The sequence below is a fragment of the Motacilla alba genome, chromosome 4 (genome assembly GCF_015832195.1).
Source record: "Motacilla alba alba isolate MOTALB_02 chromosome 4, Motacilla_alba_V1.0_pri, whole genome shotgun sequence".
NCBI classification, from domain to species: domain Eukaryota; kingdom Metazoa; phylum Chordata; class Aves; order Passeriformes; family Motacillidae; genus Motacilla; species Motacilla alba.
In genome coordinates, this window is record NC_052019.1 from 40,295,079 (window position 1) to 40,312,573 (window position 17,495).

The window sequence follows — 17,495 nt, forward strand, 5'->3', positions numbered from 1 at the left end:
ACAGAATGAATATCTACATTCAAGTGTTAAAATCCTATTTCTGCTATTAAGTAAGGGGGCATTAACACTAATCTAGTTAAAGATGTTTCTGACATGTGACAAGTACAAGCGAACATTTTCCAGATTGATTTGAGAGCAGCTCAAACTTAGCGGCTTTGGGTTCTTTTTCCCAAAAGAGAACTACAAAGGTGATTTTAAAAGGATGTAATTTTATCTGTGTGGTAAAACACATTCATTTTATTTCCATTTGCAATGAAGTTTCTATTTTCCTTACCCTAGAAACCACCAACACTTGTTCTAAAAGTAATATGCCTGAGTACCGATACTCAACATTAGATTTCACTTCAAATGATCTTAAAAACATTAGGGTAAGTCATAAAACACTGCAAAGTCTTTAAAATACCTACCATAATTTGAGAAGTACATTATCATTCTTAAACCTAGTGTTTTAGTAACCATAAGTTACTCAAGATCATGCCACTGAAAAACTGGGGAGCACTGATCTGAAGGTAAGGAACTGGGTTCCTAAAAGAAGTGTACTATACATTTTGAAGGAAGAGAACATTTCAACCCAGAAATCACTTGTCTATGATACTGGAAACATATTGAAATTTGAACTCTCTAAGTGTTTAGATAAATGAATTTAACAATGTGACACAAGAGGAACTTTTAAAATAAACACATTTCCTGATTAAAAAATAACAGGAAAATTGAACAAAGCAATGTTTGAAGAAAGGGTGAATTTTTAACATAAAAAAAAGAAGTAGTTTCAATTTGTTTTCAGCTCTATCAAAAGAGATTTCTCAAGCATAAAAGTGGGGACATTTAACAATTTGATAATACAAATTGTTATCAAACATTTTATCTGATGGATGTTCAGTATTGATTTTGGCATTGGCAAGTGCAACTGCAAATGCCACTCAAGTTTAAAAGATGCCACTCAGAACTTCAGATCACTTTGAGTGCATTTGAGGTCTGATACCAGGAAAAACTTCCATATTTTGTTTGGTTTGGTACCATTCCAAGACACTTGACTTATTTGGGCACCTTCTTCTCCCTAGTTTGGCAAAGCTGTGTTTCAGATAATGGCCACTTAGACATACTTTGCCTAGAAAATCCAGCCTCTTTATACTGAGTCAGGAGAAACCAGAATGGAATCCAAGCAAGAAACACCATGGCAAAGCCTTTTTTAGTTTCTTTACTACTCATTGTGTCACACTCCACTTCCCCATTTTACTGACATGCAGGTAACTAAATAGTGACAGGGGGCTAATTTTTTAAGTCAAAATCAAAGATTAAGTCCTCTGAGTCATAAAGGAGATACTTGAGTAAAGCGTCTGCCAAACACTAAATATTTTAGATACACCCTTTGTTTATAGTTCTAATTTCCTAAACATCACAGAATGCCAAAGCAAGGAAGGTCAATCAAGCTGGGCAGGAGACACTGTGCTGTCAGTACATTTCACCATTACACAGGTATTTTTATATCACAATGAGATTGCTGAACTATCAAAGCAAAGGCTAGAAGGCAATTTTGGTCATAATGTCGCATCAGTATTATGGCATCACACCGCAAACCCACAAGGAAATTTTTAGTGGACCATACACAGTAAGTTACAATACCTGAGGTTTAGTGCATTCCTGTGAGCCAAAATGAAATGAATGCCATAGGAGGAAAGGAAAAGATGAACATTATCAGACATGCCATAGTACATTCCACCACTATGAAGATAATGTTAAATCATGTTAATGAGGGTCCACCATCCCATATAAGTTGGCCCTACTGCAGAAAGCCATGCTGCAACTGAGAGCACTGCATTTAATTTTGAATTCTTGAAAAGCACACCATGCATCTGCATTTCACCTCTGCATTTCACTCTATGCTATAGAAAACTTTCTTCAGAAAATACAGTTTGAATCTTCTGAAGAAAAGCATTCAGAGTCTACTGCAAATAAAGCATAATTATTTATCAACAACCAAAATAATAATTCTACATGCTAACTCTATGGATTTAGGGTAAAAGAGAATATAGGAAAATTACACATTGTGAAGATTTTGAGGATACTATGAAAGCAGCTTTATTACGTTGAGTCTCATATATGTAACACCTGAACTAGTACACATGCACATGGAAGAGCAAACTTGAAAAAAATTATATCATATTAATCCTTTTCCAATTTAACTTAATGCTTCCATCTTCTTAAATCAAAAATTTAAAAACTAGAAACAAAGATGACACCCTGACAGATGCTGACCAAAGAATGGATGAGCAACAAGTCCACAAGATATGTGCTATAATATGTCTTAAATTCCTATGTTTTTCCAAAAAAATCCTGCTTTTTTCAGTCAATTTTTCAAGAAATTAAGACCAATAAAATGAGGTCAAAGGACATAAAATAGGAAGGGCGAAAAGACAACGCAGCCTGTAACATGTATGGTTAAAGCAATAGAAGTAACATTGCTAGTGGAAGTGAATGAGGGAATAATGTCTACAAGATCACCAAATACTGTAAAAATAGGAGGAAATGGACCAGCATGAAGAGTCACTAAAATGTAGTTAATACATTTTAAAATTCACTTGAGCTTATTTGACTCTATTTGCCTTGATAAAAATAATAAAGCCAGACTAAGCATTATATTACACTTGGAAAAGCAACATTTTACTGTAATTATTGTAAATTTTACAGTTTATTTGGCAATCTCTTCCATTTTAATGTGAAATCTCATTTGCAATGGATTTCCCAGCACATACACAAATCCATTATGAACTTGCACAACAGAATAGCACAGGATGGACTTTTGCTTTTAGTACCAGTTAAGCTTACAAAAACTCATCAGGCACACCTAAAGCGAAATTTATACAACAGGCAAGGACCTACGAATGCAAATGGCACTGTGTAATCTAAATTGCCCTTCTAGAGTTAGGTACAAATCACACTACCACTGTTTGCTAAGCACAACACACACATCTAAATAATATGAACAAAAGTAATTCTTTCTGTAATTCCTACAAAGTACAATACCACTTTTTTTTTTTTTCCCCCAAATACAGGGCAGTAAAATGTTTTCTTTTCAAACCAAGTCAACTGGCTCAATTCACCTTAAATCTAGAGGCAACTATAACTGCACTGAAAATTAAACCATTAAAAGCTGTTGTATAAACAGAACCAAATTGTTGGCATAAAATGTAATTATTCGAGTCATGAGGAAAAGCCTGTATAATTAACAGATGTAATCAAACATCTACACACTTATAGACGCACATTGAATATACAGTGAACTGGCAAACAAGTCAAGGAATAAAGGGTAAGGAAGGAAAAATTGAAAAAGCTATCAACTGCATTGTATCAAAGATGGCATTTTAAAACCACTAAAGCTCTCATCCTGCAAATTTATATGTATATGGCTTACACTGTACAAAATTCAGCCCATGGAACTCAATGAGATTAAATATGCACAAAGTCATTTATGCCCATGCCTTTATGGTTCTACCAGATTTAGGGCTTAAACAAATAAATGAGAGCCAAAGACAAACAGCTTTTCCCGCATTTTGCTCACAGTTGTAATCAATACAAAACCAACATATTAATCTAATAGAGCTTTTCTCAGTTTAAAAGCCATATAAAATATTTCATGGGCAAAGGTTTAATTATTAGTTTATTTTCATCTCAAGAGAAAGTCTAGAAACATATGTAGATACAGTCCCTCACCCCCAAAAGCAATCGAGTAAAATGACCAAATTTTTTCCTCCATGATGGGCCAGCCATATAGCTCACTAAGATCCAAGTATAAAGGGCAAATACCATCAGAAGTTAATTTCAATTTTACATTTCAGTTCTCAATTCCAAAAAGAAATGACAGATCTAACCCAATTTGGTGTACTGCAATGCAGCACAGTCCTTTTCAGGCAACACCTGTTATCACGTACGTGAATGAGTGCTTCACTAACTGACCTTTTAACACAGTACACTGAACTAATTCTATTGTAACTTAACAGACAAGGAAATGAGAACAGAATTTCCTTAACAATTTCCCATCATGATTGGAACATTAAAAAATAATACATGACATTGACAGTCATAAGAAAAGTACTTTCAACTCTGAACTAAGATGCAAGCTGCACACGTGTCCACGTACTGATGGAGCCACATTCACAGTGATTTTGAAGGGAAACCTCCCCACAGAAGCACACTTGAAAGATACCAGCAAGTTTAGCATTTGGACTGCGTTATTTTCAGTAGTTTTCCTGTTTATGTCTTTTTGTGAACCATAAATAAAACAGCTTACCGTATGGTAGCCTCTAGGTAGAGGTGGCTTCCCCACAGGATAAGGGTCAACAGTATCAATAATTGTTTGTCGCTCTCCTTTCTGGTTGATTTTCCTAAACCTTCTTCGAGATTGCCTGTGAGATGCTTGACGCTGGAAATATTCCTCATTTTCTTCCATGTAATCAACCTACAACAGATGCAAGAGAGTGTCTTTCCCCACAAGAGAGAAAATGTTTCCTCTCGTTTGAAACAGAAGAAATCCTATTTTCAAAAAGCAGCAGCCAGCTTTGAGTTTGCTGCATTTTCAGCACTAAGTGTGAAATCGTTACTAAAAAAGAAATAGAACAACATTAGTATGAAAAGGATCACAAAATATGATCACTTTTCAAAAATGACAGAAGAAAAATTCTTCCTTCCTCACCCCTTTCTTATGCCTGCACAAATACAAACATTTCACCAATCAATACATTCCAGAAAGAAAACTGGTACAAGAGAACACTTGCCTGTTTCCCTATTGACATCTATTCAGCATCTTGCCTAACTGATCCAAAAGCTTCACTCTTCAGGCAGGACTGGTTTTATTATTTCAAATATTTTGAAGGCATAAAAGGATTTCTAAAAGACTGGATTTGTGCATTAAAAAAAAAAAAAAAACACTACAAAACAACAACGGGGGGAATAAAAAATACCTATTAGGTATATCCTAGTATAAAATTAGTCTTCTCAGTTTCTGTGTCTACAGAGTTTGAAGACTATCTTACTACACAACAGTATGCTGCCATGAAAACATTTGAACTAATAATTCTGGTTTTCCCAGAAGAGAATGATCTTTTTGCACTAATTTGGCTGAAAATCAACATCTCTTCTGTGTTTACCCCACTAATAGAAACCTTACTCAAGTTATTTGAGACTAACAAGGAAATGAAGAAAAAAATCACAACTTCTAGCATTGCCTATATAGAGGGATTCAGATAATTCCTGTTATTCAATTCCATCCCTCAGGATGAGAGATGAGGCACCCCGCAAGGTTCCTGCACATTTTTCAACAAGGAAATGTTAGACAAAATACTCCTATGAATTTGCAGCTTATCCATGTCATAAGTGTCACACATCAGTCAGCCCAAGTGACAAAGTACAGCTTTCAGTGCACTAACTCAAATGGATGAGCACGGCCTCTGGTTCACCAGAAGAGCAGGCAGTGCTTACCCCCTCTGCAGGGAGGATCTGTTTCACGTCTGACACCTTCACACTCACACCCTGCTACCTCTTATGCGCCCAAACAACTCTGGGGATAGGATTCTTTCTATTCAAAGTACAATTATTCCTTTGAGAGCCTGAGTGAAGTGTTCAATTTCATCTTTCCAGAGCTGCAGTGGTTACATTTTCTGGCAAACACTTGCCTCTGACCTAACACTATCCATCAGTCAAAAAAATTTCTTGGTGTTTAGTCATCTCCTTTTCCAATACCTACCTTTATACCACTCTTCCTTATAACTTAAAAAGAAATGCATGTGAAACAGGCAGACATTCACACAGCTACAATCAGTTAAACTGCGTGCTTCTAGAAAACAGAACTGGGACAACAAACTGTTTCCCAAATGGTCAGATGCGAGTTACACAAACTGGTAATAAACAAGTACAATCCTAGAGTAATACCACATTTTCTCGAGTTTCCACAAGTTTTACAGAAACTGTTACGTTTTAGGGAAAAAAATGGTTAGTGTCACAGTCTATATTTAAGCTATCTTTATGGCTTAGATAATTGCCATGCCTGTATTATCAACTGATCTGTATCTCTGTGACAGAGAGAAACAAAAAAATTAACCCACCAATTCTGCATTGGTTCAGATGATCTGCCCTAAGTGTCAACTAAAATGTGTAAGCCTGTGAACCCTCAAAGACAATGTTCTGCCACTGGACTACAGCAGATGCTGCTAACAAAATACCCTCACCTTCACCCAGGAAGGCTGACAGAATTTAAAAACATTCAAATTTATTCTTAAAAACCTGAGACAGTTGAGATTAAATTTAATTCACACATTAATTACTCCAACTAACCTGAAATTAATACTTTAAAGCATCTATGTTTACGAGTAATAATAATGAAGCTGTTTCTAAAAAAAAAACCCACAAACTATTCTGCCAGCACAAGAAAACTTCAGTTTTACAAGAAATCAGAAAAAGTAAATGTAAGAACAATATAAATTATAGGTATAGGTCTTATATTTATTAAAAGATCATGTAGAAACCAGAAAATTCTAAGTCTTATTGGAAGCTGAAGTGTTACCAAAGAGGGTCTGTAAAATTTGGAAGCAACTGACTGAAAATATTCTCACCACAATCATTTCAGATGGCTCTAAAACAATGCATTCACATCCACGTCTGAAGCTGCCGGCAGAACGCTTGCCAAAACTGAAAAACAAAAATATTTCTGTTAGAAAAGAAATCAGAGCCATAACAGAATTCAAAAGCATATTTACATCTTTGCCAGATATTGTAAAGCAGAGGAAAACATACATACCTGTGCACAATACAATTTTCATGCATATGTCCTTTGACAATTAACTGAGACCCAAGGGCACTGAGAGCTGTCTATTTTGTATTTACATAGTTCCCTAAGAGTATTTGCTAAATAAGTCTATTAACACCAAAACAAGCGTCAATCAAGAGCTGTCTACTGAAGAGGCACAGTTGATTCTGAACTGCCTTAGAGAGTTTGATCTAGTATCTTCTGGCATTACAGTATTAAGTTACCTAAGCTATCTGCATTTCTTTAACAAAAGCTAACTGGCATACCAAAGAAAGAATTAAAAGGCTGATCAACTTCAGTTAGCTCTTTTCTACTTAAAATGAATTAATAAAATAAGGAAGATGAGTGTGTTCCCAAATTAAATAGATGAGGACAAAAGGTTGTTCTGCCGTTTCACAAGACATTCTCATCATAGTGGAATAATTAAGCATACTATTTTGTTCCCTGTAGGAAAAAATTGAAAGGCTTTTTGGTTAGGTTTTTGGAGTCCTCTGCCTGTATTAGATGTATCTGTGCACCTGCAGGGTTCACTGCTAAGGATCCTCAAAGTGCAGATGTAATGGTGGAGAGCAGAGAACCAGTACATGATTCAGAGAAATCCAGGATCTCTACAGTTAGATCCTTAATCATACACCATCAGAGAGGAAGAAAGGCAGCCAGCTAAAGTTTGTGTTGAGGGTGTGTGATTCTTTCTCTGGGTACAAATGCCAGGTCAATGCCAGACCTTTCCCATTGCAGACTGGAGGGCAGGACAGACACCAAAATGCCCACAACTTCAGGACAGGACCCCTCTAAGTTTGCTGTACCCAATCCACCCTAAAATAGCTGAGAGCCAATATAACTAATTGGCCTTTCCCTTTCTTCCACTTGGCACTGTGCAACAGACTTGGGAAACCTTCCTGTCTGAAGCCCCCAGGGCAACACCCTGAAAAACAAACCGAACTCAACAAATCTGCAACATCTGAATTTTAACCAATGCTGGCATGTGGCAACACACTGCAGCTACAGTGCTTGTGAAAGATAACTGTTTTAAGCTTTATTTCCTAACTCACAAACTGCAGTTCACACATCATTCAGAGCAGTCTATCTAGCCAGTTCATATCTATGCTCCTGTCCTGCCTGGCGATTAGTAGAAATGAACAATTTAACTGCTACCCCAAAGGCTAATCTCTTGACAACAGCACATTTATAGGCTCAAAAAGAAGGCAGTCAGATATTGAAAAGAAATGCCAGCTGTGCTTATTCATCAAAATAATAATCGCATTTAATGGTACATGGGACTTCTACAATAGAAAAAATTTTCCAGAATACTAGGCCTCTTGAAAAGAAATATTCAATAAAGAAGTCTCTGAACAAAATGCTTATTTTCCTGGAGGCAAACACATGCTTCATCCTACAGTCCAGCAACAAAACACAGAGTTCCTTACTCTACAATACCATCTTGAATTTTATACAATTTCAACTACTCTTAAAGACATCAGAAAATGAAGCCATTATACTGATTCATTAAATTGTTGTACAAGTGTCAAAACTTATTTTCTTGGCCACTAGTCTGATTCATACCACAGTTTTTCCTTACAAACAGATAGGAGGAGTAAAGAAAGAAGAAAGTAAATCAACTCATTGAATCAAAAAATGAAAATTCAAAAAATTTGAATTAATAAGTCAACTTATTTGATATTCCAGTGGAAGCACACAGAAATATTCTCTTCCCACTTAGAAAATACATATTGCTGTATTTTTGCCAAACCATTTTTGCAGCCTCAGAGTAAGCACTAATTTCAACAAAAAAATGCATATACATTTTTCAACTCCACCTTTCTTCCTCCTCTATTGCTGTCCGTGAGTATCAACTTTAAGCTTCTGTCTGTTGCTAATCACTGCTGACGTGCCAAAGTTTCAAGCTTTAGCAAACAGAGTGAAAAAAAACTGTGTTTTGGATGTGCTTTTCTATTCTTGAATAACTTGTTTAGATTTCGCCTTTTAGCCCCCGAGGACTAGTCAACATATTAAGATAGAAGGCGTGAATTCAGTTACTATAAAGAAAATTCTTGATTTCTGCCCCCAAATAACACACTGGTTCTCACAGCAAATAACTATGCCGTTCCTGGACTATTCAGACTCCTATGACAGCACAAAATTTATCAGAGCAGACAGTGCATCACATGTATATATTATCTTTGACCAAAGATCACAAGGCACTTCAGGCTGTAAACAAACTCTAAACTTTGTGAAGTGCTGTAAGAAGGAAGACAAGTAAATCAAGGCACAAGAAAGTTAAATGACCTTTCAAGTGTTGCAGTTCTCAGATGGCCACACCAGCTAAACCTCCTGACTTCCAGGCTCTGGTGAAAATTCACCACCAGTGAGGAATTCACATAGTCAGTGAAAATTAGGGAACTCTCTTGTTACTGTCCACTACATCTGGGCACTTCAGAATTGTCCCTCTCTGACTGTGGTAGAACATGCATCACAACAGTGCATACCACCCCTTGCAGAACCACACTCGAACGCAGGTTTTTTGTTTGACATGCAGATCTGAGAAACAACTAGCATCTTAGGGTACTGATAATCCTGCCACTTCAATTCATAAGACTGACATCAAAGTCAGTAAGTTGTATCTGAATTAATTTACCAGTTTCCCACAGGAACAAAAATAAAAGACAAACAAAAAAAGTACTTCAGCGACAGTCTTCTCCAAAATACCTAGCTGCAGGAACTTGCCACATAGTAGAGGAGGCCACCAAACAAACTCAATTTAATTGAAAACACATTATTTGAAGCATTAGCATGAAGCAGCAAATACCCAACACATGATACAGTCCGTTTACTGAGCTGATAAAAAAGTCCAAAATTAAAACCTTGTATAAAATTCTTTATTAGAAGAATGTGAGGAACTGGAACAGGTTGCCCAGAGAAGATGTGGATGCCCCATCCCACGAATTGTTCAAGACCAGGCTGGATGGGGCTCTTGAGCAACCTGGTCCAGTGAAAGGGATCTCTGCCCATGGCAGGGGATTTAAAATTATCTGATCTTTCAGGTCCTTTCCAACCCAAGCCACTCTCTGAAATACCAGCAGAAGAACTTCATATAAGGGACCATGAGCAGGCATGTAAACTGGCTTGTGGGATGTTAGGTATCAGACAGAAACAGTTCCAAGCAAATAAAGCTTCAGTAAAAGGGCTGATTGATTACCTTCTTAATATCAGCTCTACTTCAGTAACTTTGACTAAACAATATTGTTTTCAAAATTCTGATGCCAGACTTTCCATAGAAACTGAGTTTGACTACCCAGATTTCTCACAAAATAGTCAACTTAAGTACTGGCTAGCTAAAGTACAATGTAGAGAGCCCTTATTAGCATTTTTCAATAGATCAAGGATTTCACAAATTTACTTCTTCCCTTACTGTAGGGTAAGATAAGCCTGTGCATATAGAGAGCTTAAGTTTAAATCCCATTTTTGTTGTTAAAATGAAGTAGAGAACTTTACATGACATACACTTTACATGTGGTTGTATCATACTATTCCTTAATCATTTAAATCAAAAATGTCTTATTAAGCCTTATTAATTTCAACTCAAATATAGTTTGTTTGTAACTATTAAGGCAATTGCACATCTGAAAGAATCACAGGTTTGCAACTATTTTCTCTAAATTGGTGTGAATTTCACCAAAGGAAGATAAGGCAGTTTAAAGGTATCTTGGCAATTGTAGCTGTCAATATGGGATGCAGAGGTTATAACAGTAATTTAGAAAGCCAGAAGGGCTGCCTGGTCAAGATATTGCTGCCTCACCTAAATTCCTCAGAGAACCTTGTTTTGCAGCAACTTTTCCAACACTTTTCTTCCCTACTACCACACAAGCTCTGACTTGACATTCCCCAAGTATTAAGCTTCACAGATGCTCTCCTCAGTACCTGTCCTGGAGACAATTTCACTTCTGGAGTCCTTTTCTATCACAGTATTTGTATTCACATAGGGATACCGAAGGCATGATGTGAATATAAACTGACTTTCATTTTAAAAAATAAATTACAGCAACACCAACCAACCCCCCCACCCCCACCAGAAAAAAAAAAAAAAAAACAAACCAACTCAACAACTATCTAAAGATATATAAAAACATTATTTACAGGAATACACTTTATAGTGGACAGCCAGGTATTTCCCCCAAGCAGTTTCTCCCTAACTGTAGAAATTTCTCCCCTTCTCTCCTTTAAACAATTGACAAAGTCTAATTTCCCACTTGGCTATTCAAAAGCATTATTTCCAAATAAAGTCATTAGTATTAAAAACCCCTGTTTTTTCTCACTGTATATTAAAAGCAGGTATTTTAACCCATGTAAGTAGTTTACAATTTCATTTGCATTTTAATGCATTCTTAAATTGAATTTACACTGAGCTGAGATGACAGTTCCCCTATCCATAAGTGTATCTTACTACATGCATTTCTCAGCTTACAACTTGTTATACTGAAAACATACATAGCTGGCTAAAGAACAGAGGTATCAGTTTTCAGGTTTCATGCTTGTTAACAGAAGACAAGTTGTGAATGAAAATTAAGGGTTTTGATGTTTTCCAAGTTTACATTCTCAGTTTTCATTAAAAAAACTCTTCACTATTATGCAACTACAGTGGTTTAAATGTGCCTATGGCTAACAAACAACAACAGAATAATTTAGGACCACTGTCTGCATGTATGCCCATTCAAATTTAATAGATTTACTAATAAAACAAAACAACAAAGTACTTCAATTAAATGAAACATCCAAAGCCACAAGCAACACACACATTTTTATAAGCACTTACACCTAGAGACAGCCAAAAACTTGCAGGTACTGATGTGACTTGTTCTATTCTTTCTCTTATCATCATGACATTGGAGGACAAGGCAGTTTTCTCCAGACATGACCCATCCACTTCCCCAGGTCCCCAGACATCCTCGCACACGCTCACACAGATGCTCTTTTCAAAGCTCGCAGGAGAGGCAGCAGCTACTGAAGAGGGAATGTTTCTCTATCAGCTTTCAGCCCTGTCCCCTCACCCTGGGCCTCCACATTCCTGTTTTCACATCAACCCAGCTCCCAAATGGAAAGTTATTTCTCAGCACTGGAATGCAAATGCATTCATCAAAAGTGATGCAGAATCTGAAGGAAACCTCACAGCACCAAGAAAAGGGTTTTCAGTGTTAAGCCCTGTTCTTTTTTCCTCTTAAAAATCAGAGATCACTCACATAGAAAATTCAATTTCACTAATGACAATTTTGCAAAAAGGACAGAAAAAATTTTAGGGTTTCCTCTAAAATGTAATCTTAACTTTTATTTCTTTTGATATTCCCTACATTACACTAGTTTAAGGTTTTAGTAAAACTATTTTAAAGTCTCACAAAAATAGCTCCACAAAGTATGGTCATCTCTGTGGTGCACATTCTTCAGCAAATAATAATAATAATACTGTTATAGTTTTATGTATATGTAATTGCAATATTTGGAACAAAAATGCTGGTTGAGAATAAAATCTATGTAATTGACACTTGCCCTGAATCAAAAAGAATTTTCTATTTAGACAACTTGTAATGGAAGGAAAAATACAAGTAGCAAATTTTCTTGTTTCTCAAGTTATTAGAATCTTATATGTAAGCAAAGAAATTAGTTCCATACAGATTTTGCTTTCTTTTTTTGATTAAAAAAATACAATATAACAAAGTAAAAATATAATACATGAATATTGAAATATTTTATTCCACAACTCTAGAAATCAAGATATTAAAAATTTTGCTTTGTTCTGAAGTTTCCAAATAGGAGGTACAATGGGTTTAAGATCACTGATGTGCAGTATTTGCCAATGCAGAACATCTAAATAAGCATGGAGATTAAAGTAAACATGATCCTTCTCCCACCTTCACTGCAACCAATCTTTATCTGTTCAAGACTGGATATGAATAAATCCATCAGCACAAGGCTATGCATGGTTCAGTTCAGTTTCTCAAGCTTTTAACATATTCATGATAAAAATGGATCTAAAGTTACATAAACCAAATACTTCAAAGCATTTTTTTGTGAAAATTACATTGACACCTACATTTAGGAGAATCATAGAAAACTACCAAAATGAAATACAGAGGTATTGCATGAAGCATATTTAGAATTTGAAGTTACGTAAACCAAAGTGTCTTCATTTGCTCTTAGGAAGCCCTCACCCTGAAAATTCTATTATTACATCACCATTTACATTCAAATGCTATCCACTTCATTTCCAGTCTTCCCTCTATCCGCCAGCTCTCAATATCAGCGCAGACAGGAGTCCCCATCCCATTGGATGGATCATGTGCTGCATGTCCCACCTGCACACTCCACTTCCTCACAGCAGTGCCACAACTGAGGAGGTCATGGCAGGACCTGCTTTCAATCACTGCATCAATTATTATCTGATGATACAGAAACAAACACGAGCAGAATGTCTGGTCTCCAAAAAATCCTAAAAATCACATCTTGATGTAATAATCAACATTCAGCTAGCAACATCATCAAAATGTTAGTTAGTTAGACTTAGTTGTAAAGCCAACCAGTCACACTGAATTCCTTGATGAAATATAGAGGAGTAGTGAGTAGACATCTAGAAGGGGAGCCAAATGGGGACTATTTTCTATCTCTCATTTAAAGAGATAACAGGAGATTCAGTCAAGTTTCTCCTCATGCATCTTTTCCATTAAGAACTACCATATTTCATTTTGGTATGTCCAGATCAGAATGAAAAGCATCAGTCCCTCTACCTGGTTTATTCTAGCCAAGCTGGGTTTAGCTGAGTTTCACATCAGTGTGCTCTGAAACGCAGACCTCCATCCAACTCATCCTTACCAAGGAAAAACAGAAAGTTACAATTAAGAAGCTCGTGTACATGCACAAGCCATTCCCAGGGGAAGGCATAAGTGCTCTGATGAAAACTAAATTTGGCGTGGCCATTTTCTGACCCCTCAGAAAAAAAGCCAGAGCCTGTCATGCATGCAGAGGCACTCTAACGTGAACAGCGCTCCACTGGGGATGAGGCAAGCGGGGAAGGAAGGCAGCAGGGTTTCCCCATGCTTAGAGCTGCACGTTGGAAACTATGAAAGAAAGAGTTTGGCAGCTGAAAGACAGAGCATCATTATACAGAACATCAAATTATCTGATAACATAGGCTGACTTGTTTGATTCTCACTTGAATTAGTGCCTGTCTTTTAGGAAAAGCAAGGAAAGATACAAGGGAAGCCCAAGCTGATTTTGACTTGTAATAACTATTCTTTTTAATAAAAATGTAGTGGTCATCTGCACGTCAAAATAATAATTAGATTAGGATTTTTTTTCTTTCAATTTATTTAATTCCTACAATGTTATTCTATTTTTAGCTTTTTTTTCAGCAAAAGCAAGTTGCTGCTTTACAGTTGAAAGGAAAATTGAGATGCTGGCAAGTTGAAGAGGCATTTGCAGAACTGTCACTACTTGCAAATCCTGGAGACATGAGCTCACTGCATACCATGGATAAGGATGATTAGGCTTATCCAATGTCATATGATAGCTTAGATGTTTACAGTCCCAGATACAACAGCTCATGTGTCAGGGAAGGGACTCACTTGCGATATCACAGCTAAGTACACGCCACTTAATAATACCTGGGAGGAGTGTTTCACAAGAGAAAAAAGCCTGAGACATCCCTGCAGCTCCTTACTTGACTAGGGACCCAAACCACCCGCTGCCTCTGGGGGAAGAGGAATCAGGGTGCCAAGGATAATAACCCTGCTGCTGCAGCAGGAGGGTGCAGAGAACCCAACAGACAGAGAGAATGCTTGATGACTAACCAGACCATATTAAAACTACAAAATAAGCACATTTACAGTAAATTAACGCTTTAAATGATTCCTGCTAAAAATGTGTATAAGTTAAACTCCAGCTGGAAACTTTAGTGAACCTCTTCAGTATTTTGAACACTTTTAGTTAGCATCCTTACAGATGACAGACTATAGTGCTTTATCTATGTAATACTCATAGGGATTTAATTCTTATGCAAATGCAACCCAGATCAGAGGTTGCATTAATCTGCTAATTTATAGCTGACTACTGAAAGCACTTCAAAAGAAGTTCCTGAAAACACACAGTGAATAATTTGAAATTAGCTAGATTCTAGAGGTTTGCTTCCATAGAAACTTCTCTCAGTCGACTCTGAAACATGTGATTTATGATCTTCACACAGTTTTTCTTTTAGAGTAGACTACTGTTTTGAAAAGTGAGGTTAATTTTAAAATTTTACCTGGTTACAAGAGTGAATATGGTAGCAAGTTTGACTAGTTTCGGTAGAAAAAATCAAGTCATTGTATAAAGTTTCACATTTGTTGCTTTTCACTTTTCATAAGGTAACGTCAAAACTAAAACATTAAGCCGAAAAATGGTTTAAAATCCCATATGAAAAAGTGTTTTTAAGAATAACAAACCATTTTGCAAATTTACTGTAGAAAGGGTAAATGCTCAGGGTCTTTATAGCAGCAGGTGATCCTGAATACTTTTCAGAGGAGAACACCACTTTAGTGTTCCTTTACGACCCTTTTATATATACCACACTAAAGAAACATTTTGATGGCATTTTTCTGTTGAATTCAAGATCTATGTTCACAGACTAAACATACAATTATACAAACAAACAAAACCCTACTAGCAGAGGGAACAACAAATTTAGCTTGTTGCAGCAGTTCAGCTTTGCAACCTATCTAGAACAGAAAGCTCGGAGGCAGGTACCTCATCAGCACACCTGGGAATAGATCCTTCTTTGAGAAAAATTACCCTTATTTTAGTTTTAAATTAGAAGTTCTTGTATTACTTTATCTTGGAAAACATTCAAAGATGAAAGGTTTTTTCCTAACCTACTTTTTCTCTCATTCTTTCAAATAAATAAATAAATGAATAAATGGTTTGAATAAAGACAGCTTTGCTTATGCTTCATGTTCATGACGTCTGTGTTGCCATGGAGATTGCTGTGACATCACAAGATCTACATAATGGTCTCAAAGAATGAGAAGTTGTTGGAAAACATTACTTAGGAGGCAAGACCTTGTCTAAACACAGCTTGGCTTATTAACATTCATGAAATTCATTAAAACAGAGGAGTATTTTTCCAATGTCATACAAAGACTTTAGATGCTAGTTTCTAAATGAAGACTTTCTATGTTGAAAAATACATAATAAGCATTTTTAAGTCCCCCTAGAGACTTTCATAATTAAGGTATTACAAATTTTCAGGGTTTTTTGAATTACTAAAATAACTTGACACATCATCTAGGTTTTTAGAAGTAAAACAAGACCATATATATTGACACTTTCCACACTTCACACGCTTAACTCATTCGATACAACTAATTCATTCACATAGAAACCTAAACACAGTCCTTCAGTAACAAGTTTCCATAAATTAGTGTACAGAACAGATGTATTCAAGATAATTTGTATATTTGTGAATGAATAAACAAAGTAAACCAGTGGAGTAGTAGTGACAATTTTCTTTTAGTTATTTATATTATAATTTGAAAAATAAATTATTCCTCACTTAAAATGTTATACCACGTCTTGTATACCTGAATTTGTTTTTCAGAACATTTGAAAATTTTAGTATCAAGTGAAAGAAAGCTCTCAGACATTTTCAAATCTTCTACAATATGGAGCAATATTTTGTTAAAAAGACCATTTGTGGAAGAATTACAGTAGTGGAATCACACTAAGAATCCAGACAATAATTCTAATTCCTTTCAGTTACTCTACAGTCCTCCAAATACATAAGTAAACATCATTACTTCAGCTTATCTAGATGGTTGTTCAGCAAAATTAAGTTTATGAAAGTTCAGATCTTGAGAGTTTCACATGAGGCAAAGAAAAGGCAGTCTCCTCTGTCCCCTCTCTCCAAATGCATATAACTTCTCTTTTCGGTATTCTTTATACTGTTTTTGCACACAGTTCCTTTTGTTATTTTGAGGTAAGCAATGACCAGATTACTTCAGTTCATTACCCTTATAAAACTTGTCCAGAGATCCTGAGAACGCATAAAGCAAACAGGGTCTTCTTTTGACCTCAGCAAGAATCCTATAATGCAGTTTTCCCAAGTAACTGAAGGGAACTTTGATGTTTTGCAGGTTTGTACTACAACTCAAAACCTTAAGTACTATTAAATTGAATCAGAGGAAATCTTAAATCGGAAGGAAGAGATTGCATAAGAGGACATCTCACCAGCTGCAATATCCATTGTGAAAAGGCAACCATTTTCTTCAGACAGATACCTATGATTAACTATGCAAGCAGTAGCAGATACCCTGATGTAATGGGTTTCACATTTATATTTTAAAGAACCATTCACTTTATTACACAGAGAATTTTCTCCTACATAATTTCTCAAAAAGAGTTCTCAATTTTTTTCCACATCCCCATTTTTATGCAAGCAATTTATTACAATTTCAGAAAATAGCTTTTTAATATTAAAATCAAAACCGAAATTTTAGAAAGAAAATTTCGAAGTGTGAGTACTGTTGAAACAAAATATATCACATAATTATAATGTACAGAACAGCAGTAAAAGCAAAAGCAAAGATGGACAATGTTTCCAGGAATTGCTTAGATGTTGCTCTCAATGGCTTCAAATTGTGACATGTTCCATTAGAGACCCTAATGATGGGATCAGAAA

General features: G+C 36.0%; 1 protein-coding gene across 8 annotated transcripts in view; it reads right to left on the minus strand.

The window, feature by feature from the left end:
• Positions 1-17,495, minus strand: part of RAPGEF2 (Rap guanine nucleotide exchange factor 2) — a 186,773-nt gene that overhangs the window by 83,825 nt on the left and 85,453 nt on the right. For 5 of the 8 annotated variants that reach the window (XM_038135127.1, XM_038135122.1, XM_038135124.1 and 2 more), the window contains exons 5-7: positions 6,606-6,681; positions 4,289-4,456; positions 1,624-1,641 (exon numbers count right to left, since the gene is read on the minus strand). In XM_038135127.1, the coding sequence (XP_037991055.1) occupies positions 1,624-1,641; positions 4,289-4,456; positions 6,606-6,681 (262 nt within the window). The remainder of the gene's footprint in view (positions 1-1,623; positions 1,642-4,288; positions 4,457-6,605; positions 6,682-17,495) is intronic. The other 3 variants (XM_038135129.1, XM_038135123.1, XM_038135125.1) reach the window with 1 other exon arrangement.